Source organism: Nannospalax galili, unplaced genomic scaffold (assembly GCF_000622305.1).
Source record: "Nannospalax galili isolate Female #2095 unplaced genomic scaffold, S.galili_v1.0 scaffold1714, whole genome shotgun sequence".
Classification (NCBI taxonomy): domain Eukaryota; kingdom Metazoa; phylum Chordata; class Mammalia; order Rodentia; family Spalacidae; genus Nannospalax; species Nannospalax galili.
Genome location: NW_008334552.1, coordinates 200,974 through 225,895, shown reverse-complemented (window position 1 = coordinate 225,895; position 24,922 = coordinate 200,974). Strand labels below are relative to the sequence as shown.

Genomic DNA, 24,922 nt, shown 5'->3' with positions numbered 1-24,922 from the left:
ATTGACCACTCAGATGCTGAGTCTCAGTAAAAAGGTGCGCTTTCTTGGAGCCAACCGGTTGGGGATGCAGACAGTCTCAGGAGCTGTGCTGTGACCCTGAACAGTAAAAACACAGGGCTTTTAAGCAGAAAAACCACAAGGCAGGGGATGTCCATAGAAACTATAACCAAGGAAGGATTGGAACAATTTAGGGCTGATTTCCAGAGACTTTACCTATACAGCCACTGGCTGTCTTACTTGGGGCAGAACGTTCTTTCTCTTCTGCCCCAGATTATTCCCATAGTGACCATACACAGATGTATCAGGTATACTGTCATTGCCTATCTCACGTGGGGCAGAACATTCTATCTCTTCTGCCCCAGACCATTTCCATAGAAATTATAAACAGATACCAGGAAAGGGTTCCAACAATGAAGGGGATTTCCAGAGTCAGGTGGAGGGTAGTAGTTTTTTCTCAGAGGATAGGGAGGGGGGTCTGAGGGCCACTCTCTTTCATGCCCTCTCTGGGACTTTTACTTCACCTGCAAAAAGCTCTCAGCTCCACAGGAAGCTGAGACTCCAAAAAGGGGGTGGATGAAGACCCCCAAATATCCCCAAGGAACAAGTAAGTCTCTTGGAAGTAGGGATGCTCTCTTCAGAAGGCAGTTAGAGCATTTGAGGGGGCTCTACATCCCAGAAACTGCTTTAGGAGTGAGCCTCTGGTTGGGAAGATACCTCACCCCTGGTGGCCGAATTGTTCCAAGAAGGGAAATTTCCTCTAAGTGGACAGTTGTGAGCCACAGGCCCCCACAGTGGCAGTCACCTCCCTGAGCTTCCTGTTTGGGTTCCTCATGGCCTCCCTGCCTTGGCCCGCAGCCACTCTCCCATAGGCCTTCATTTTCTGAAGAATGGGTTCATAATTCTGGTCTGCTGACTTATAGCCAAGTATGGTGAGGCCTGTAGGCAGGAGATTACCCTCACCTTTCTCAAGCCTATATGGAGAGCCCATCATGTGCCAGGCACTTTTTAGATAGGCATGGCTTTGGTGCCATCAGCTTAAGGGGTCCATATTCCCCACCCTCACCCGCTTTGTGGATCTCATACCTTTATTTATTTATTTTACTTACTTAATTTATTTATTTTGATACAGGGTCTTCCTGTAGCCTCACCTGACCTGGATCTCAACGTAGACCAAGCTGGCCTCCATCTCACAGAGATCTTCCCTGCCTCTGTCTCTCAAGTGCTGAAATTAATCTCCTATCTTAACTTCTCTTGTATCAAAATATGCTATCAGAGAAGTCTTTGGTATTGAGCCTTGAGTATGAATTACAACCCCTTTGTAAAAATCTCCTATGTACTGGGCAGAACGTTATGGTATTAAGGGGCAGAAATCGAACTCAAATTGCCCCAAGCAGAAGAGGAGGTTATTGGAATGTCAACAAGACACCAATTTCAGACCAGGCTGGATAAGAGCTTGAGAATTTGGGTTCTCTACATCTTGGCTCTGCCTGGCTACTAAACATCTTTCCCAGGTGGAGGCCACAGATGTGAGGACTGAGCCACACTCAGCTTGGCTTCTGTGGCCTCAACTCTATCTAAATGGATTTGGGCTCAGACCCATGCCTATGCAGAATACAGGAGACTGGAGCCAAGGCTACCCCAGTCTATGAACTGAGGCTGGGGGAAGGGCTCACAAGAGAAAACTGAAGAGCTCTTGCTAGAAGTCGGGGGGGGGGTGCCATGTAGGTAGAAACTAGCTGTCCTCTTCAGAGAGCTCATTTTAATTTTGGAGAAACTGAGGCCCAGAAAGAAGTTGAGGCTTGCCTAACGTCACACTGTGAGCTTTAGGCAAAGGTGGAACCAGACCCTGGGTTTCACCACCCTGTCCCCCAGCCTTGGCAGACTTCTACTTCGGCATAGAAACTTCCAGAGCCGCCCTTGGAGGTTTAGGCAGGCCCAGCATCACCCTTGGCCTTGAGTCTGAGAAGCCTGGCAGACCACATGGCAGCTGTGGGAAATGGTCAGGCAAGCTAGCTAACTTTCTCCTCTCTCTCTCTCTCTCTCTCTCTCTCTCTCTCTCTCTCTCTCTCGGTGCCTTCAGAGCCAAGGAGTCTCAGGAGTGGGTGGGGCCTGAGACATCCCAGGCAGAGTCAGCAGTCCTGACAGGGTGGGGGCTGGGAGCTACTTCTGCTCTCAGAACCCAGTCTTGAACCTCCTTAGGCAAGAAATGTTCACGTGCAGGTTTGAAAAGTTTTTCACTTCCTTTGTCTCAGTAGACCTTGGGTCAAGCCTGAGAAGAAAATGCCTCCTAATTACAGGAAGGAAACGGAAGTCAGGGAGGAAGGGTGACTTGTCTAAGGTCACATAAACAGTCACTGGTAGAATCCCATGATCCAAACCCCCAAGTTCAGCCTTCATTCCACTGCACTGGTGGGTCTCAAATTTTAGTGTGTTCTCAAAGTGTTCCATAAAATAGAAAGGAAAGGAATACTACTAACCTCATCCTATGAGGTAGAATTACCCTGATACGAAAAATAAATACACACACACACACACACACACACACACACACACACACACAGTGGACCAATTTCCCTGATAAGCATAATTATTTTTATAAAAATGCAGTATAGCTGGGCATGGTGGCACTCGGGAGGCAGAGGCAGGCGGATCTCTATGAGTTCAAGGCCAGCCTGGTCTACATAGTGAGTTCCAGGACAGCTGGGGCTACAAGGAGACCCTGTCTCAAAAAGACCAAAAAAATGCAATATAATTGCAAAACAAATTTAAGAACACATTAAGAAGATCACACACCAGCCAGGCATGGTGGCACATGCCTTTAATCTCAGCACTTGGAGGCAGAGGCAGGCAGATCTTTGTGAGTTCAAGGCCAGCCTGGTCTACCTAGAGAGTTCCAGGCCAGCTGGGGCTACAGGAAGACCCTGTCGAGAGAGAGAGAGAGAGAGAGAGAGAGAGAGAGAATCATATACCACAACGAAGTTGGTTTCATTCCAGGGATACAAGTGTGGTTCAACATACAAAAATCAGTAAATGTAATGCAGACCATATACTAAGTGGAGAAAAACTAAAAGCATTTCCTCCAAAGAATTTCCTTTTCTCAGGAATGAGAAAAGGGTGCCCACTGTCTGCACCATTGTTCAATGTAGTGCTTGAAACCTTAGCTAGAGCAATAAGACAAGAAAAAGAAATGAAAGTGCTACAAACAGGAAAGGAATAGGTTGGATTATCCTTATTTGCAGATGACATGAGCCTATATTTTTTGTTGTTTTTTTTCCTGTTTTGTTTTGTTGTTTGTTGTTTGTTTGTCTCAGTCTGTAGTACCAAGCTGGTCTGAAACTCAGTATGTAGTTCAGCCTCTTAAGTGCTGGGATTACAGACATGAGCCACCATGCCCAAGCTCATATAGATCCCACCAGAAAACTCTTAGATCTGATAAAGTATTAAAAAATCAGTAGCTTTTCTACATCCCAATAATGAACTGAAAAAGAAATCAGGAAAAAGATTCCCATTCACAACAGCTTTAAAAATGCCCAGGAATAAATTTAACCAAGGAAGTAAAAGACCTCTACAATGAAAACTTCAAGACACTGAAGAAAGAAATTAAAGAAGACACTAGAAGATGGAAAGACCTCCCATGCTAATGAATTGGCAGAATTAATATTGTGAAAATGGCTATATTACCAAAAATGATATACAATTTCAACATAATTGCCATCAAAATTCCACGGCATTCTTCACAGAACTAGAAAAAATTCCTAGAATTCATATGGAAGCACAAAAGCCCCAAATGGCCATACCATTCCTAAACAAAAATATCAGTGCTAGGAGTATCACAATACTTAGTCTCTAATTATACTACAGAGCTGTAATAACCAATAGAGCATGGCACTGGCATATAAGCAGACACGTAAATCAACAGAGAAGAAGAGAGGACCTAGAAGTAATCACATAATTACAGTCACCTAATCTTTGACAAAGATGTGAAAAACATACTTGGGGGCAGAAAAAAGCAGCCTCTTTAACAAATGGTGCTGGGAAAACTGGATATCCACATTTAAAAGAATGAAACTAAACCCACATCTCTCACTCTATGCAAAAGTTAACTCAAAATGGACCTTCATGCAAACCTGAAACTCTGAAAATGCCAGAGAAAACCATAGGCAAAACACTTCAAGATAGAGACACAGGCAGAGGGACCTTATGAAAAGGACTCTAATAGCATAGAAAGTAATCCCAAGAATTGCAAATGGGCCTGCATGAAATTAAAAAGTTCTACACAGCAAAGGAAACCATCAGCAGAGTGAAGACACAACCTGCAAAATGGAGGAAAAAAATCTTTGTTAGCTACACATTCGTGATGGCTAACTTGGCTGTGACCTTGACACACCTGGGAGGAGGGAACCTCAACTGAGGCGTTTCCTCCATCAGATTGGCCTGTAGGCATGCCTGTGGGGGCATTTTCTCAATTGCTAATTGATGTTGGAGGGCCCAGCCCACTATGGGTGGTACCATGCCTAGGCTGATAGGCCTGGGCTGTATAAGACATGAGCTTAGAAGCAAGCCAGGAAGAAGCACTTCTCCAATGGTCTCTGCTTCAGTTCCTGTCTCCAGGTTCCTTCCTTGAGCTCTTGCCCTGGCTTCCCCAATGATGGGACTGTAACCTGCAAGATGAAATAAATCCTTTTTTTCCCAAGTTGCTTTTAGACTCAGCAACAGAGAACAAACAAGGACAACATCAGAAAGTGGATTAATAACTATATTGTATTAAGAACTACAAAAACGGAACCAGGCATGGTGGTGCATGCCTTTACTCCTAGTGCTCCAGAGGCAGAGGCAAGCAGATCCCTGTGAGTTCAAGGCCAGCCCGGTCTACATAATGACTTCCAGGCCAGCTGCAGCTACTAGGAGACCCTGTCCCAAAACAAACAAACAAAAAATAACAACAACAAAAGGACAAAAACTGAACACCAACAACTCAAATCAGCCAGTCAATAAATGTGCTGTGAATCAAATAAACAGTTCTCAAATAAAGAAATACAAATGGCCAATAAGTACTGGAAAAGTGTTCAACATCCTTAGCCATTGGGGAAATGCAAGTTAAAACTACACTTAGATTCCATCTCATCCTGGTCAGAATGGCTAAGATCAGGAAAATAAATGAGGCTTAGGCAGGATTGTTATGAATTTGAGGCTAGTCTAAGCTATATAGTAAGAACCTGTCTCAAAAATAAAATAAAATAAAATAAAGAAAGAAAAAAGGAAGGAAGAAAGGAAGGAAGGAAGGAAAGAAAGAAAGAAAGAAAGAAAGAAAGAAAGAAAGAAAGAAAGAAGAAAGAAAGGAAGGAAGGAAGGAAGGAAGGAAGGAAGGAAGGAAGAAGAAAAAAACATGTCAACAAATGCTGACAAGGATGTGAGGGAAAGTAAACTATTTTTTTTTTTTTTAGTCTGAGACAAAAAGTCAAAAAGTCCCAGCTGAACTAGAACTCATTATGTAGACCAGGCTGACCTTGACCTTAAACTCACAGAGGTCCACCTGAATCTGCCTCCTAAGTGGTGGGATTAAAGGCACGCACCACGCTGGGAAAGTAAACTCTTATTTGCTGCTGATGAAAACATACACTGGTGCAGCCACTGTAGACACCATTATGGAAGTTCCTCAAAAAACTAAAATAGAACCACCATATGACCCAGCTGTTCCACTTCTAGGTATATGCTCAAAGATTTGTAAGTCAGCATACCACAAAGATATTTACACATCCTTGTTTATTGCTGCACTGATCATAATAGCCAGGAAATGGAACCAGCCTAGGTGTCCATCAACAGATGAAAGATAAAGAAAACGTGGCATATATATAAAGGAATATTACTCAACTGTAAAGAAGAATAAAATTATGCCATTTGCAGAATGGAAGTGAAGATCATTATAGTAAATAAAATAAGCTAGACTCAGAAAGACAAGTGCTATGTTTTCTCTTATGGACAGAATCTAGATTTAAATTTACATAAGCATATATAGGAGAAGGAAGGAAGAGGTCTAAAGGGAGGGGCAGAAGGGAGGATATAAGTGACATGGAAGCAGGAAGGAGTATTTGAGGGGAAAAAGGGAACCAGCAGGAAAGGGTTTGGGGAGAGCAGTGGAGAGTCAGAACAATAATAATAATACATATGTTATAAAAATGCCATAGCAAAATCCATTATCTGTATGCTACCAGAAAAAAATTTAGGCCAGGTCTAGTGGTACACACCTTTGGTCCCAGCACTTAGGAGGCAGAGGCAGACAGATCTCTATGAGTTCAAGGCCAACCTGGTCTATACAGACCAGCTAGGGTTTTGCAGTGAGACCCTGTCTCAAAAACTTTTTTTTTTAATTTAAAGAATGTTGATGTGCTGTCCTGTGGCACTGTTGGAGGCTCCAGCCCTCACTGCAAACTTTACAGCTCTTTCAGTCCAGTGCGGCCCAGGACTGTGCAAGAATCAGGGAAGATTATTTGGGTGCCAGAGGCAGAAACTCAACTCAAATTGAGTTAGGCAAAATTTGCTCACAAACCAGAAAATTCCGGGTTCTTATACACCTCAGGCATAGTGGGGTCCAGGGGCTCCCTTTGCTCTGGCACCAATGCAGCTATTGCCAGGCTCACTCCAGAGCTGCCTCCCTGTAGCTTCTGGTTCCTTTCAACAACCCTTACTGCTTTTTTCCTACAGACCTTTCCCCTGCGGATACCAGAGCAGACTGAAGGCCTCAACCATAACCACGAGCTTGCTTAGTGCTTGAATCCAGGGGACACCAGATTCTACAACTGGCCAGTCCTGAACCAAGTTGCCACTTCCTAAAGTCAATAGTGGGGTTAGGGCCACCAAACCTCAAGCACCGAGAGAGATGGCTGGCTCCCCCAGAAGGAACTAGGCACTGTCATTAGAAGAGGGATGGATGCTGAGGAAGTGAGAGCCCGGGATGCCCACTAGGCCAGTGTTTCCCAACTATAGCTGTGTACATAGGGCCCTGGCACCAAGTTAGAATGCACTGTCTGTGGGTGGGGACTGAGGCTCTGCATCTCTAACAGTGCCCATGTGAGCTCTTCTCTGGGGGTTCCCATGCTGGCCACACTCAGGGCCAAAGAATCTACTGTGATAGTGTTTGTTTGCAGAGCTGGGGGTTCTTGAACCCAGGGCCTGACACACACTAGGCAAGCAGGATGCTACCCCTGTCCCACACCCTCTGTGTTGCATTTCTAAGGACACCCCAGCGAAGCCCCACCCAGGCTTCTTAAACCTCTTCCATCATCTTCCCCCCACCCCTGCCCATCCCAGGATTTCCAAACCTTTGGGGATTTGAGAAACATTTGTCAGCATATTGTAAATATTGAGATCCTGCCAGATCTCAGTGGGAGATACTGTCCATTGTGCCCTTTAGTGACCTTTAGATGGGGATTATATGATAAATTCTCTTTTGAATTTAGTGCTCAAAAATATTTGTTCTAGGTCTGGAGAGATGGCTCAGCAGTTAAGAGCACTGGCTATTCTTGCAGAAGACCTGGGTTCGAATCCCAGCACCCACATAGTGGCTAACAACCATATCTCCAGTTCTAGGGGATCTGATATCCTCTTCTGTCCTCCATGGGCACTGCATGACACAGGAGCACTTACATACATACAGGCATAACACACATAAAATAAAAAAAAAATACATATTTGTTCTACTCCCAGTATAGGTAGACACCTATAATCCCACCACAATTGTAGCTTGAGTAGGTCAGCCTGAGCTGAGTCACAACACTCTATCTTAAAAACAAACAAACAAAACCCCCATAACAATGACAAGGGGCTGGAGAGATGGCTCAGCAGCTAAGAGCACTTGCAGGTTCAGTTCCCAGCACCCACATGGTGGTTCACAAATGTAACTCCAGTTCCAGGGGATCCAACGTCTACTTCAAGGCAACAGACACATACTCAGTACACAGACATACATGTAGGCAAAACTCTCATGCACATAAAATAAAAATAAATTTTAGAAAAAATGGTCTGTTAACAAATTGTGGGTTTTTTGAAGTATTTCCTTTTTTTTTTTTTTTTCTGGCTACCTAGAAGCTCAGAAATAAATCTAAGACTCAATACAGGTTAATGAGCCCAGCACTAGGCTTCTGAAGTTCAGCACAGTTCCTTTCTAAGCAGTGTAATCCTTGAGTTCTGGGATGTTCTATATGTGGTTTAATGATTTAAGTTCCTTCAAATCTTTTTTTGGGACTTAGTTCCTCTTTGGAACATTCTTGACTTTATATCTTTATCAATTCAAAGACTCCCTATTCATCAGAAGCCAGCTCCTTGTCTGCTGCTCCATCGTTGTTATTATGAACAGGTTTTTTTTTTTTCTCTATGATGTGCTCTCAGACACATATCTTACCCAGGTGGGCTAATACTACACATGTTATACATGTTTGCTTTTTGTACCTAATAAGTATTTTAAAGCTTTTGTATAGCCTGGATTCTCTTTCCCAATCTCTAATAGCTGCTGTTTCTAATTGTCCCTCCTTCCTCTTCTCCTTCACGTTCTCCTCTTCCCCCTCCTCTTTCTTCACCCCCCTCATCCTTGAGCAGGGCCTTGAGCATGCTAAGCTTCTGACCCACTCGTTTTTATTGTGGTAAAATCCATATGACACTAAGTCTCTCGTCTTTACCATTTTAAAGGTGCAGTTTAACGGCATTCAGTACATTCATAATGTGCCACCATCGCCACCCTCCACTGTCATAACCCTCATCATCTTGTAAAACTGAAACTGTTCCCAGTCAACAAAACTCTGCATTCCCCACGTCTCCAATGTAGGCTGTTGCCATTCTACCACTGCCTCTACTAATGTAAAACTCTGCATTCCCCATGTCTCCAGTGTAGACTGTTCTGTATGTGTGTGGCTTTGAGATAAAATTCTGTGTGTTTAGATTTCCTTTCTCAATTTGGTCCCTGGGGCAGAAACCATACTCTGACACTTCACTGTAAAGAAAGGATGCTCTGAGAATGCACTCAGCCACTGTGGGAAATGGCTTAGTGGGTAAAGTACCTGCCAGCAAGCCTGGAAACCTAAGTTCAGATCCCCAGAACCCACTGAAAGCTGGATACTGTAGTGCAGGGGACTGGAATCCCAGTGAGCTCCCACTGGGAGGTAGGAGGTGGGGGCAGAATAAAGATGTGGGTAGCTCAGTGGTAGGGTGCTTGCTTAGCATCCCTGATACTAACCCCAGGGGGTTAGATCTCTAGCATGATGGTAGCATAAGGTATGATTGATGTCTGTATGAATGTGCATTTCTGCACCTCTCCTATTCAAGCCCTCACTGTGTTCCCCCTCCCCTCACATTCCAATCTTTTGTTTTATTTATTTTTGTTGTTGTTTTTTTATTTTGAAACAAGGTCTCCCTATAGCCTCAGCTGACCTGGAACTCACTATGTAGACCAGGCTGGCCTCAAACTCATAGATATCTGCCTGCTTCTACCTCCCTGGGATTAAAGGCATGTGCCACCTATGTCTGGCTCTGGCCATTTTTATATGCTCTTAGAGTATTTTTAAATACCATTGGAAACGTATACTGTTATCTATAGGAGACAAGAAAGCAAAAAGTTAAGGCCAAGTTCTCTGTTGGAGGCTCTGCTTCAGAAAGCTATCTCTCAGGGACTATACTTCCTGCAAGGCCTTTTGTATTTCTGTTATAAGTGCTACGACATTTGGGGTGGGGGGCTGTGTCTGGAGATCAGAGATGGTGAACTGCACCTCCTTTATCACTGGAGTGCCAATTTCCTCAGAGCACCAGGAATGATAACTCACCTGGGCACTATTGGACTACTTGATCAGTAGGAGACTTGCCCTCCCAGTGTGCCGGGGGGCAGACTTTGGAAGCACAACAGATCCAGAGGGCACAGGAACCAGTTCAGGGAAGCGCCCATCATGACTGGTAAGAACCTGTGTTCATTTCAATTTCATTTTAGTTCAATTTGGTATTTTGTTTTTGGAACCTGTTCCAGTGAATGAAAGGAAGGTTTGACCACCCTTCAAAGTCCCAGAACTGCCTAAGGAATTTCATAGGAAAGAGACAAAAATGCAGTTTAGGATACTGGGTGATGGGCAGAGGGCTGGAGAGAGAGAGAGAGAGAGAGAGAGAGAGAGAGAGAGAGAGAGAACAGGATAGTTCTGACTTGACTGAGGGCTGAAGCAAATGTTGAGTCCCAGTCCACAGGCTTGTGGTGAATCTCATAATGGTTTAGGGCGGCTCTCTTCAGAGAGATCCTGCCTGGGCATTGTACAGTTTCACCAGTGCTAAGAGGCAGCTGAAATATCTCCAAAAGGAAAACAGCTGAGGACAGATGAAGTGAAAGTTCCTCTCCTCCCTTTCCCTTCTCATGTGTGATTGTTGTCTGCTAAAGGGAGGAAATGGGGGGCACAGAGTAAAGGTGCCTTCCTAGAATGTATGGTGAAGAATTTTAAGAAAGGATATTCAGGAAATTATGGTGTTAAACTGGTCCCTGGAAACCTCTGGACATTTTAAGAAATAAACTGGCCATCACTGGGGATTAACTGGAAATAAACTGGCCATCACAGATGGCCCTCTGAGGGATTGTTGGATGAGGAGGTAATTAGTAAAATGTTAATTAATAAAGATTGTCTCGAGGGATCCAGAGCACCTCAACAAGTTTCCCTATATTAGTTGCTAGCAGGACATAGTCCTTTCTTGCCCACAATGGTTACAGACTTGTCTAGAGGAAACTTATAGAATCATACTCTCTAGAGTGGCAGAGACCTCAAAATATAGACAGGAGGGGCTGGAGAGATGGCTCAGCAGTAAAGAACACTGTTCTTGCAGAAGACCTGGGTTTGAATCCCAGCACCCACATGGCAGCTAACATCTGTCCGTAACTCCAGTCCCAGGGGACCCCACAGCCTCTTCTGTCTTCTGTGGACATTGCATGACACGGGTGCACTTACTTACATGCAGGCATAACACTCATACACATAAAATAATAACAAATAAAATAATAAAAATATATATATATATATATATAGACAGGAACCTAAGAGGCCCATTTTGTCTGAGGAGCCAGAAGAGGCACCCCTGCCTTTTGTGCCCCTATACCCCCCCACTGCCACCCACACCATCTACATCAGTCCCACAGCACTGGTATTGTCACCTGCCCCTGCTGAAGCAAAGGCCTCACCAGAGGCTGCTTGCTTCATGGAATTTCTTCCCTCTCAAATCACCAGAAACCCCACAGCCTTCCGTTTTAATTCCCTCCGCTCCAGTGAGGAAAAGCAGGGAAAATTCAGTCAACAGTTCCCCCTACTATAGGCACTTCTAAAGTGACTTGCAATTGTCAATGAGGGAAGCCCCAGAGCCCCCCCCCACCACAAACTATGACCAGGAAGGACAGGTGAGGGAAGGCCAGTGTACCTTCATTTATCAGCCCTTCTCCATTACTGACCTCTTAAATTGGAAAAACCATACACCTTCTTTCACTGAGAAAACTCGGGCCCTGACTGACTGAATGCACTCCATCATTCAAACCCATAACCCCACAGGGACCAACTGTTGCTAATGTCTCCTAATGTTATTTAATACTGCGGAAAGGCAGTTTTAAAGTGGCTGGGGGAACACACCCCAGCCTCAGCTTATACCCAAGCCCAGTTCCCTGAGGAGGATCCCCACTGAGACTCTAATGATGAGATAGTGTTGCAGAGACTTAAATACCACCAAGAACCCCTTATAAACAGTATGGAAGAAGGAGGGAAAAGGGCCCATGAATATGGGGAAAATCTCAGAGGTACTCCAGGGACCTGAGGAGAGCTCAGATCAATTTTACAAGCGATTGTGTGAAATGCTGCACCTTTACACCCCCTTCGACCCAGAGGCAAATGAGAATCAGTGGATAGTAAATGTGACCTTTGTTGGGCAGGCCCAAAGAGACATTTGATGCAAATTACAGATGGTAGAAATCTTCACTGGCATGAATGCCAGCCAATTATTAAAGGTAGTTTTGATAGTTTTTGTCAGTTGAGAACAAAAGGCCAGCTGTAAGGCAGACCAAAGGACAAAAAAGAAAGTCAACCTGCTAGCTGCTATACTAGTGGAGTGCTCAGGGCACCCCTGATGGGAGTCAGAGCTGAAACCAACAAGGAAGCAGACAGAAAACCAGCCAGGCAGAAGCACCCCATTCAGAGGCAAAGTTGGGGCAGAATCAATGCACTTACTGTCATCAGGAGAGCCATTGGAAAAACAAGTGCCTTCAGTGACCAGAGAATACTCACATAGTCCATCAAGGTTGGAGAAAGGTTGGGTGATCCAAGGGGTGGTACCAACCTGGATAGAGACTATGTAGGGTCCCAGAAGATGAAGTCATGGGCTTAACCACCAAGTATAACTATGAGGAAGATTAAGACAGTTTATGGAGTTTATGGCAAATACTGGAGTTACATATTGGTAGTGACTCTGCCCCTGGGTACCCTGTCATGAAGGCATGCTACCATTGTAGGAGCCACAGGTAACAGAGCCTGTCACCCCTTTTTGCTGCCCAGGCAGTATAGCCTAGGAGGAAATGAGGTGATTCATGAATTCCTATATCACCCTGAGTGCCCTGTTCCTTTATTAGAATGAGATTTTCTGGGAAAGCTACAAAAATTCTGGGACAAAAGTCATGACTCTTACAAGTCCCTCAAGAAGGGGAGTGGCTCCTCTTCAGTCTTCTAGAGAAATCACAGCCAGGGCCAGAACTTCCCTTCAAGGTTCCTGGGGCGTGGGCTGAAAACAGTCTCCCAGGGACAGCTTGAAACATACCCCCAATAATAGTAGAATTAAACCCAGGGGCTGAGTCTACCCGTCAGAAACAGTACTTCATCCCTAGTAAGGCACAAATTGGGAGCCAAATGTATTTGGAAACACTAAAGTGTGGAATCCTCCAGCCTTGGTAGTTGCCTTGGAACACACCTCTCCTGCCATCCAAAAGCCAGGGACAGGTGATTATTGCCCAGTCCAGGACTTGTAAGCAATAAATCAGGCCACCGACACTATATACTCAGTTTTTCCTAACACTTACATACTCTAGGCCTTGTCCCTGCTGAAGCCCCCTTCTTTACAGGCTTAGACCTTACAGATGCCTTCTTCTGCATCTGCTTGGCTCCCCAGAGTCAGCCATCTTTGCTTTCCAATGGGAAAATCTTGAAATTGGTGACAAGGGCCAATTGACATGGACTAGAATGCCTAAGGGGTTAAAAGTGCCCCATTCCTTTTTGCAACCATTCTGGCCACTAACGTGGAAGCCTTCCCAACAGACCAGCATGGCTGCATGCTGCTCCAATATGTAGATGACCTACTGATAGCCAGAGCAACAAAGGAAAACTGTATGAAGGGCTTGCAATTGCTCCTCACCCTCCTGTGGAAATCAGGCTACAAGATTTCAAGGGAAAAGGATCAAATTTACCAAGAAAAAGTTAGTTATTTTGGGTTTCATTTGTCTCAAGGGTAATGTCAACTTGGCCCAGTCATGAAGCTGGCCATGTGTTCTATCCCAACCCTTACAACCTGATGCCAAATAAGGGAGTTCCTTGAGGCAACCGGCTTTTACAGAATATGAATACCAGAATGCTAGGACTGGAGCTCCCAGACACAACAAGCCTTTCTTCCTCTATGTACATGAGAGCACCTGGCATCGCAGGAGGAGTTCTGACTCAAATGCTAGGTCATGGCATTGCCTGGTAACTTATCTCTCAAAGCAATGGACTCCGTTGCCTAGGGCTGGCCACCCTGTTTACAAGCACTGGCAACCACAGCTCTCTTAGTGTCAGAGGGTGATAAACTAACTATGGGACAAGGACTGACGATCCAGGTGTCTCATGCAGTGCTAACTTTAATGGACTATAAGGGATAATACAGGCTAACTAATGCTAGAATTGTCAGATATCAGTGGATGCTATGCAAAAACCAGAGTATTCACCCGAAGTGGTGCAGACTGTGAACCCAGCATCCCTGCTGCGTGTGGGGCCAGGTCAGCCAGATCATGAGTACACTGAAATCATGGACAGTGTCTTCCAGTCGGCCTGACTTGACAGACCAGCCTCTTAAGGATGTTGAGTATTTCACAGATGGGAGCAACTTTGTAATGGAAGGAGAGCTCCTGGCTGAGAATCCCGTGGAACCTCTAAACTCATGACACAGAGCCCCTTCCAAAGGGAGCCTCAGCGCAAAAGACAAAACTCATAGCATTAACCTCTAGCACTCTAGTTTGTGTCAAGGATGTAGGTTAACATTTACATGGACTCAAAATTTGCCTTCACCACAGGGCTTTGCATAAAGAAAAAGAGCTCCAGGTGTGGTGGCGAATGCCTTTAATTGCAGCACTCTGGAAGCAAAGGCAGGCATATCTCTGTGAGTTCAAGGCCAGCCTGGACTATATAGTGAATTCCAGGCCAGCTGGAGCTACAAGAAGACCCTGTCAAAAAAAGAAAATGAAAGAAAGAAAGAAAGAGAAAAAGGAAAAAAAGAAGTAATTAACTCAGGGAGAAAGGACATAAAAATAAAATCTTCAAGCTTCCAATGCTATATGGGCCCCCAAAAGGGTAGCCCCTCATGCACTGTTGGGGACATCAAAAGGGAAGTGTGGCAGTGGCTTGTGACAACTGAAAGGCAAACCTAGAGGCAAAACACAGTCTCCAGATAGGTGTTAGAATCAGCAGCTCTAACAGCAGCTCTGTTTCTCAGCCCACTAGCTAAATGGGACCCTAACTACTCACACCATGAGCTGCCTGGTTTAAAACCGAAAATGGAAATTATCTTCCAGGAGGATGGTAGAGATTTGAAGATGGGCAGATAGCAATTCCTGAGGCCATGGCCCCCGCTTTTGCTTTAAATCAATATTATTATGTTCCCCCAACTTTCCAGTGTGGTTTGATCAGTGTGTGAATGATATTTTCTTTTTTTTTTTTTTTTTTTAACTCACAGAGATCCACCTGTCTCTGCCTCCTGAGTGCTGGGACTAAAGGCATAACCCATGCCAGAGACCTAAAACTTCACCAGCATTACAAAGTGTTAGAGGGGCCTGTTTGAAATTTTTGTTGTTGATTTTTGGGGAACCCCCTGGACTCCTGGGACTACAAATACCTGTTGGTTTTTCTATGTACCTTCTCAGGCTGGGTAGAGGTTTTCCCTCCCTAGATGGAAAAAGCTCAGGAAGAGGGGAAAGCTCCTCCTGAAAGAAATTATTCCTCAGTTTGGCATTCCTAGCACCATAGGATCAGACAACAGGCTAGTGTTTATGGCTGAGGTGGTGATAGCTAAGGGGTTAAAAATTACTTGGAAGCTACACAAGGTTTATCATCCTCAGAGTTCTGGCAGAGTGGAGCACATGAACTGAACTCTAAAACTACAACTGAGCAAATTGTGTCAAGAAACACACTTAACCCTGGGACCAGTTGTTGCCAATTGCTTTACTAAGAATTAGATCTACTCCAATTACACAAACAGGGTTCTCCCCTTATGAAATTCTTTATGAGCATCCTCTACCCATAGTTAGGGGCACACAGGGAGACCTAAAGGAACTGGGCAACATCACCCTATGGCAACAGATGCAGACCCCGGGCTCTGCCTGGCCACCATGCATCATTGTGTCAAGAAACACTGCTTGTGAGCCTGACTACCAATGCCCATCCCTTTAAGCCAGGGGATGCAGGATAGGTAAAGGAATAGAATGTGCAGCCCTTAAAGCCTCTATGGAGATGTCCATTCACTCTTGTTTTATCCATTTCTAATGCAGTTAAGGTAGCTGAGGTGATTCTCTAGATCCACCAGCAGGGTAAAGCTGGCTTCCTATGACTGGGAATGTGTTCCTGATCCCTCAGTATTGTCTCTGTAAGCTGACCATCTGGAGAAATAAAACTGCAACCCCAGAGAACCCAACAAAACCAGAGGACACAGTGGACCCAGAGGATTACAGGCCTGGTTTGGTCACTCTGGAAGCTGATCATCCACAAACAGTGGAAGCCTGAGGAACCAGCAAGCTGATCACCTTGAGAACAAATGAACTGCTTTTGACTTTTCTAATGTGCTTGTCATCGGTGGTTATCCCTTGCCTTTGTCTGGCATTGCACTCTTACCCTAGTGTCTGCCATGGGACTGGCAACAGCTGCCCCTGCTGATCGGATTTGCCGTCAGAGATTTCTGATAGCATGCTTTTACCTTTTTCTGGGTAGAATCTATAACTTTTGCTATGTTACTTTTTATTTGGTCTCCTTTCGTAGCTCCAAAGCCCCCCTCCTGTGATCTGATGTTTACACTCTTCCACGTGATCAGTGTGTTATTAAAGTCTTACTTCATTACATTCATTTCTCCTGCCCAAAAAGGGTCCTTGGAACTCCTGAGTGTAACAAAACTACTACCTAGCCTATATGTCAATATGGCAATCAACACATTTATTTTGATCCTTGATTCTCTCCCACTGAGGAATGACTGGAGGTATGAAGTTACCATAGTTGATGGGAGCCTGATTAAGAAAACCCACCTCACCAACCCTCAACAGCCTATTCCCTAATCTTTGATGCCTGTGCAGCTATCAGCAAAAACCTGCTGTACCGGGGTTCCTGCAGAAGCTTATCGTAGGAGCGGGAATATATGTTACGTGATAATGCAATATATGTACATGATAATGTAATATATGTGCCAACAAAACAATACCAGTAACTCAGAATCCCCAAGAATACTACCTCTGTCCTATTGGAGTTGTCTGTCCTGGGCCACTAAGCAGAATAGAAGTAAAAACCACACTCCTCCAAAAAGGTGTGGCCACCTCAGACTGCCAAATAGGAACCTGAAACCCCATTGACTTCACCTTTCTTACACCCACTGAGTCAGGATGGGAAAAGGAACATCAGGTCAGTCTGCTCATTTTCAGGAGGGATACCAACCCTGGGACTCTACTCCACACCAAAAGGATCATTGTTACCCACAAGATCTTGCCACACCAGGTTTTCCATTCCTTTTGTGAGGAAATGTAGAGTGAGGTCCCCATTTTCATCATCACCAAAAATCTCTTCTTAACTCTGACTGAGACTATAGCATACTCTTTAAATATCTTCTCCTGGTATGTATGTAGGGGAATAATACAGCAATCAGTGACCTGGGAAGCCAGAGAACTAAACCTCTTCAGGCTCTATGATGAAACAAAGTACTCCTGTCCTGCTGCCCAGGTTTGACTTCTGAAGTCCTCAATTATTGGATGAACTCTATCACCTGATGGGAAGGATAATTTAACATTCATGTGGGGAGGCTAATGTGTCTGGACCCAAGATTTTATAATACAACTACCCAGAAAACCCAATGATGGGGCTTCCCAAACCATGCTGAATGAGATCCCCACCCACTGTTTAACTTCTTCCAGACAGCATAGAACAAAGTCAGTGCAGATGTCAAGTGTCAGGCCCCAAGTGGGTTATACTGGATATGCAGGAGGAGAGCTTAGACTGTGCTTTCCCCTAACTGGTCAGGGTCCCCTGTGTTGGGGACTATTTGTCCACCCTTCTTGTTCCCATTTCCTAGAGGAGACTATTAGAGAGTTCAAGTCTACAAGAAGTGAGAAGTCCAGAGAAAAGAGCGGGCCTTACAAATAGGTTAGAAAGATGATGAATGACTTCCAAGTGTATAATATACTATTTATGGCCCAGCCACTTGGGCAGAAGATGTGTCTTAGGGGTATTATACTCCCATCTTTATGTTGAACCATAACATCAGGTTATAAGTTGTCATTGAAATTATAGTCAATGAAACCACAAGGACACATAACCTACTAGCCAAACAGCAAGCCAAAATGCACAGTGCTATCTATCAGAACTCCTTGGCCTTAGATTACTTATTGGTCTCTGAGAGAGGTGTCTGTGGAAAACTTAATCTAAGCAAATGCTGCTTAGAAATAGATGATGAGGGAAAAGTCATAGAGAAAAATCACAGATGAAATGAGAAAAGTTGTTCAGGTCCCAGTCAAGACCTGGAAGGGCTGGAACCATGGAAGATTATTCGAGATGGCATTCAACTTTCAGAAGATTCAAAACCTTCCTAAGGGACTGGAGAGATGGCTCAACAGTTAAGAGCACTGGCTGCTCTTGCAGAGGACCCTGGTTTAGTTCCCAGCACCCACATGGTGACTGTAACTGTCTGTAACTCCAGTTCCAGGGGATCTGATGCCCTCTTCTGACCTCTGCGGGCATTGTATAACATGGGTGTTCTTACCTGCATACAGGCAAAACACTCATACACATAAAATAAAAATAATAAACAATAAATATATTTTTTAAAAACCCTCCTCAAGCCAGGCATGGTGGCGCATGCCTTTAATCCCAGCACTTGGGATGCAGAGGCAGGTGGATCTTTGTGAGTTTGAGGCCAGCCTGGTCTACATAATGAGTTCCAGGACAGCTGGGGCTATAAGAGACCCTGTCTCAAAAAGACAAAAAAAAAACAAAAAAAAACTTCCTAAATACTGTGCTTTTGGTTTGGAGAAGTTGCCTGGTTCTTACTGTCAAATTCCCCTAATTATAAGGTCAGTCTCCAGCTTCATTAAAGCCATGGTCTGGAGGAAAATGGCTGTTCATGTGATGATACTGTGGAAATACAGGTCCCTGAGCCAAGATGATGTTTTTTGACCCTGGAAGGGATCCAAGCATCCAAGTAGGGAATGTCTGTTTGTATGTACATTTCTGCACCTTTCCTGTTCAAGCCCTCACTGTCTCTCCTCTCCCCTCACATTCCAGCCATTTCTGTATCTTTTTAAGTATTTTAAAATACAAACCAAAATGTATACTGATATCTATAGGAGACAAGAAAGCAAAAAGGTGGAGTCTTTCTTAGTTTGAGACCCTGCTTCAGAGAGTTATCTCTCAGGGCCTTATGCTGCTTCCTGCAAGGCCTTGGGGTCCCATTTTCTGTTCAGAGTGTGACTAAAGCACGTGAAAGAAAGGAAGTGAGAAACAGAAGAAAATAAAGAGGACCCCACCATCATTCCTGAGATGGCCCCTGGAGTTCAGAATGGTACCAGTCCCTCAGGACCTCTGGTCTCCATGAATATGTGAATGGGCCATGTAAATGATGCTCAGTAGATGCTCTGTGCTTCAAGCTGAGGATTCTCTGCAGCAGTGCTCACAGTTGCAGACCCCATTGCTCAGATAGGGGGAGGGATCTGCCCTGCCTCACACAGCATGTTCCTGAGGTGGATCAAGATATATGAAATGTACTGTGATTTTACGCCATGTTAAAAAAATCATACAAGTTGCTGCTTAATTTTCCAGAACTGTCAAATATATCTGTCACAAATCAGAGGTGCTGGTTTCAGTTTTAAATTGTAAAACAGTTGATTAATTGTGATAAATGTTCAAATCCAGAATCCAGAATTGCAGGAATTGGAATGTGTTCTTTATTTTATTTACTTAATGAAGTAATATACATAAATATATATTTTGCATCTTGAGGTGCCAACTTCTTCCCAGGACAGAGAAATATTGTTAAATACAAGAAATCATTTTTTTAAGACAGGGTTTGTTTGTTTTGAGACAGGGTCTCTTGTTGCCCAGGTTGGCTTCCAACTCGGTTATTATTATTAGCTGAGAATGACCTTGAATTTCTGATCTTCCTATCTCCATAGTTCTAGGTTACAGGTGTGTACAACCATGCCTAGTGTATGCAGTAGTAGGAATCAAAGTTAGAGTTTGCTTGAGTGTCCAAGGCTGAACTACATTGTCAGTCCTTTTTCTGGGTTTTTTTTTTTTTTTTTTTTTTTTTGGTCTTTTTGAGACAGGTCTACCTGTAACCCCAGCCTGAAACTTGCCATGCTTGCCATGTAGACCAGGCTGGCCTCAATCTCACAGAGATACTCCTGCCTCTGCCTCCCAAGTGCTGGGATCAAAGGAATGAGCCACCATGCCCAGCTTTTCCTGGTATTTTGAGACACAGTATTTCCCTGTAGTCCAGGCTGGCCTCAAACTTGAGGTCCTCCTGCGTCAGCCTCCAGAATGCTGGATTTATAGACATGTCAGCGCACACAGCTAGAGAGCTTTTCATTTTTTTTCAAAGTAACTCCCTTTAGCCGAAGAATTTTTCTTTCTTTCTTAAAGCATAAGTGTATTTAACAAATATAACTGAGTTCTTCCATCCATGTACTAACCAACCTGATCCTGCTTAGCTTCTAAGAGCAGATGAGAGGGGGCATGTTCAGGGTGGTATGTCATAGTATAACAAGTTCTCACTGCTTCAGAAGAAAAGTATCCCTGTGCAGTGCTAGGGAAGCCAGCACTTCCTCTTGTGGTTATACACAGCCTGCACTCTGAGTAGACACCCACCATATAGAGAAAAGAAACTGCAGCCACAATCAAGTGTTTGTGTATGCTAAGTGAGCCCTCTACCACTGAGCTAGGCCCATAGCTCCCTGCAAGTAAGTTTTGACTCCAATCATTAGGTAAGCAGCCAGATGCATTGACACACATCTGCAATCCCAGCACTGGGAGGCTGAGGCAGGGAGAGTGTGAGTTTGAGGGTAGCCTGTACTATATAGTGAGATCCTGTCTGAAAACAAACAGGTAAATGTGTTTGCTCTAGCATCTTTAATAGAGCAGCAGCAGTCTGAGAGCTCTACCTCCAAAAAGTAGAGAGCACTCACTCCTTTAGAGGGCCACCCTGGGCTGCCATCGACCCATGGCTGGCAACTACAGCAGTCTCCCCACAAAGTCTCTGCCTTGCTTCTGTGCTCCTGTACTCCCCTAGGCAACCAGTGGTTTAGCTTCAAGTGCAAATTGATGTACTGGGGATATAGCTCAAAGGTATAGAGGCCCAGGCTCAATAACCAGCATGGAAATGAAATAAAACTAACCTTCAAAGTGTAGGTTGAACCTCATCCTTCTTCTGCTCTGAAGTCCCCATGCTTTTCACTCTCCCTAGAGTAAAATACAAATTCCTCACTGGCCTGTGAGATGCAGCTTTGTCGTATACCTTCCCCTGCCTGAGCACTCCAGCCACCCTGGCCTGCCTACAGGGTTCTTGCCAGTCTCGGGGCCTTTGCACTTGCTGTTCTTCCCTCCCCTTTCTCAGAGAGCCCTTTCTGTCACTCAGACACCTGATCTAATATCACCTAAGAGAAGCCTTCCCCATCGGCCCTGTCTTGAGGGTTCTGCCCAGTTATTCCCTACAGCATCCTCTACTACTAACCTCAAGCTTGTCACTGAATTATTCGTCTTATCAGTTATCTGTTCACTTGCTTGTTATCTGTGTTTCCTTTTCATCTCTGATTGAGCTTCCTAAAGACAATAACTGTCTTGTTCACAGTTTAGAAAAGAAATGTGGGGCTGGAGAGATGGCTCAGCAGTTAAGAACACTGGTTGTTCTTGCAGAAGACCTGGGTTCAAATCCCAGCAGCCACATGGCAACTAATAACTGTCCATAACTCCAGTCCCAGGGGATCTGACAGCCTCTTCTGACCTTCGTGGGCATTGCATGACACGGGTGCATTTACCTACATGCAGGCAATACGCTAATACACATAAAATTTTAGACAATAAATAAATTTTTTAAGAAAAGAAATGTGAATGTTGAACTGGGGATATGGCTCAGTTTGTGCTTACTTAGCATGCATAAAGCGCTGGATTCTATCCCCGGAACCACATAAATTGTGTGTGGTGGTGCATGCCTGTGATCCCAGCACTTAGGAGGTGGAGGCAGGAGGATCAGAAGTTCAAGGCCATCCTTGACTACATAGCTAGGTTGGAGGCCAGCTGGGATACATGAGACCCCGTCTCAAAAAACAAACAAATTTTTTTTAAAAAGAAAAGAACTTAAATGTTTATTAAGTGGATGAATGAATGACCAAATAAATCCACTAGAGAGGAAGAAGAAAAGGATGAAAGGAAGGAAAGGGGGAGTAAAAAAAGGAGTAAAGAGGGACAAGAGAGTGTCGGGCATGGTGGCGCATACCTTTAATCCCAGCACTCAGGAGACAGAGGCAGGCGGATCTCTGTGAGTTCAAGGCCAGCCTGGTCTACATAGTAAGTTCTAGGCCAGCTGGGGCTACAGGGAGACCTTGTCTCAAAAAAGACCAGAAAAAAAAAAAAGCGGGACAAGAGAGAGGAAGGAGTTAGTTAGAAGCCAATTATGATACCAGGAGTATGGTGCCTTAGTTATTACGTATCTAGATCATTGGAGCTACATTCTGCATCCTCATGGTTGTGACTTACGACATGGTGACAGCAGTTTTATTCTTTGGTGGACTCCCTGGGAAACTGGAGTCCCGTCTAGAGCCTGTGCTGAGCATTTCCCCACTGCCAGATGCTTCCCATCCTTCCAGCACTCTGTGGTGGGTTTCATTATCATTTCCACTTGTGGATGAGGAAGCCGCTGGGGCTCTAGATGGGGAGTGATAGATGAGGTGCTGGGGGGCCAGAAGCCAGGATCAACTCCAGCTTCCTGATCCGAGAGCCTGCAGCACCCACCACCCATATTCCCCACTCTGCTCCACAGCTCTGCCTTGCCATTTCCATTATCCCCCTGATTTTCCCTCTGAATAAATTCATCCCAGCGGTCTTTGGAGCCCAGGACTAGAATACCTTGTGGACTCCAGTCAAGTGCCATGGCAGATGGGCCTAGGGGAAGCCAAGAGTCAAAGTGCATTCACTTGGAGCTGGTGGGAGTCAGCCTGGCAAGACAGAAATGTAAAGGCCTCTGTGGGGCTCTGCCCAGCCTAAGCTCCTTCTCCGTTTTCCCTTCTGTCTACTGCAGGATGGGATGCATAAAGTCCAAGTTCCTTCAGGATGTAAGTAAGACCTCAAAAACAGAGCCAAGTGCCAATCAGCGGAGCCCTGTCTATGTACCGCATCCCACATCTTCCAGCAAGCTGGTGAGTAGAGGAGGGCGCTGGCACCCCAGGGAGCCACCCAGTGCCTGCCACAAGGCTCTTAATTCCTTTCTTCCCCTGACCCAGAAGAGTGAGCTTAGGATAAGATAGCACGCACAGCCACCTCCAGGATGCTTCCCCTGGCATAGAAGCTGCTTCCTGTGTGGCAGCTGGGACTGGGGCTAGCTCAGGCCTCAGCCTCTCAGTCAGGTTGAATGGATACTGTAGGCCTCCAGCATGGGCCATAGCTGCAGTAATGCTGACAGCAATCTGAAGGCAGACCAATAATCACACCAGTCATAGAATCAGCATGGCCATCCATCTACCTGGCAAGGATTCAACAGCAATCCCAGGAAGGGGGGCAACAGCAATAGTAGGGTACTGGGGAGATGGCTCAGTGGGTGAAGTACTTGCTACCCAAGGGTAAGGACCAGAGTTTGGATCTACAGTACCACCCCCTATAATCCTAGCACTCAGGAGACAGATGGGATCCTCAGAGTAAGGTAGATATATAGGTGAGCCAAATTGAGAAGCTCTGGGTTCAAGTCCGAAACCTTGCCTCTCCACATATGAGAGTGATTGAGGAAGACACATGACATCAACCTCAGACCTCCACATGCATGTGCACACTCACCTGGACACACACACACACACACACACACACACACACACGCACACACATTCACAATTCACATGCTCAAAAGGAAGTTGTAATGTTATTTACTTACTTTACACTTAGATGGAACTGACCACACACTTTATGAGTTTTATCATGCTCAGTCTTCACAATGGACTATTGTAGCTATCAAGTTGTATTCTACCCATTTTACAGAGGAGGACAGAGATTAAATAACTTACCAAAGACCATGTGGTCATGAAGAGTGTAGGATCGAGAGTTACCAAGACAGAGGCAAATGCTCATGCTGGGGACTTCAGTCAAGGTGGTGATGGGGCAGGAGCCACTGGTCATGGTGGCTAGGGTCATCCTGAGAGCAGTGACAGCAGAGATAATGGTGAGATGCTGGGAGAAGCCATGGTCATGACTGTACTCACAGAGGCCTGGCAGGTGTAATTTTGCTCCTATTCCCTAGGTACCCAGTCTGTTCCAGGCACAAGGAGTAGGCACACCCCTGAGAAACCTCACTCTGAGCTACGAAGCAGGAGGATGCCAGTTACAGTCAGGGTGACCAAGGCTCAAGGAGGCTCAGCAGCCCTGGGGGTGTCAAGCAGCTGGGAAGCCATCAAGCCAGGGCCTTCCTACTCTAAACCTGGGGTTATGTCTGCTCTGTAGCCCTTTGATCCTAACCCTCATCTGAGGGTAGTAAGGGAAGTCCAGCATGTTTGGTGCTTCCCAGGGTGGGATGCGCTCCTTTCTCAGCTGGTCCCTTAGAAAGTTCCTCCTTTACTCAGACTCATTGAGTAAAAATACTTGCTGTACAAGCCTGGTGACTTGAGTTCAATCCCCAGAACCCACATGAAGGTAGAAGGAAAGAACCAACTCCAAGTTGTCTGCTGACCTCCATACATGCCTACATACACACATGATGCACACACACAATAAAATAATAATAATAATAATAAAGTTCTTTCTCATGTTGAAGGGAGGCCAATTACCCATAATCCTTATTCCTTTATCCAATCCTCCCCCCAAACACTTCCAGTCCCTGAAGGCAAAGATTTCACCTGAACCTCAGCCCATCTGAATCCCCTTTTCCAGGATGTGAACTCCTGCCTTCTCTCCATCCTGTTTGTCCTTCTCCAAGCCCAAGGCCTACAGTAGGAATATGTCTGGAAAAGGAACAATACTGCAGTAGTCACCCCTCTGTCGTTGCAGTTGGCCTCTGTTAACACAGCCTGGTATTATACAAACTTCTTACACTGGTGACATCTGATCTGGTTATAGACCACAACCCCTAAGTCACTCCCAGGTCTGCTCTTCTTCTCCCAGCAGGAGATAAAAGGTTTCTCCCCTAGTTTCTGTTATTTCTGAGAGCAGATTGAAGGGGTGCAGTTGTCAGCTTTCACTGCTCCCTCCTG

The 24,922-nt window shown here is 45.0% G+C and overlaps 1 protein-coding gene across 1 annotated transcript in view; it reads left to right on the top strand.

Annotated features, from left to right (window-relative positions):
- Hck (HCK proto-oncogene, Src family tyrosine kinase) overlaps window positions 1–24,922 on the top strand; it is a 65,642-nt gene that overhangs the window by 16,155 nt on the left and 24,565 nt on the right. The window contains exon 2 of the mRNA XM_008829384.3: window positions 22,771–22,888. Coding sequence (XP_008827606.1) covers window positions 22,772–22,888 — 117 coding nt within the window. The 5' untranslated portion in view covers window position 22,771. The remainder of the gene's footprint in view (window positions 1–22,770; window positions 22,889–24,922) is intronic.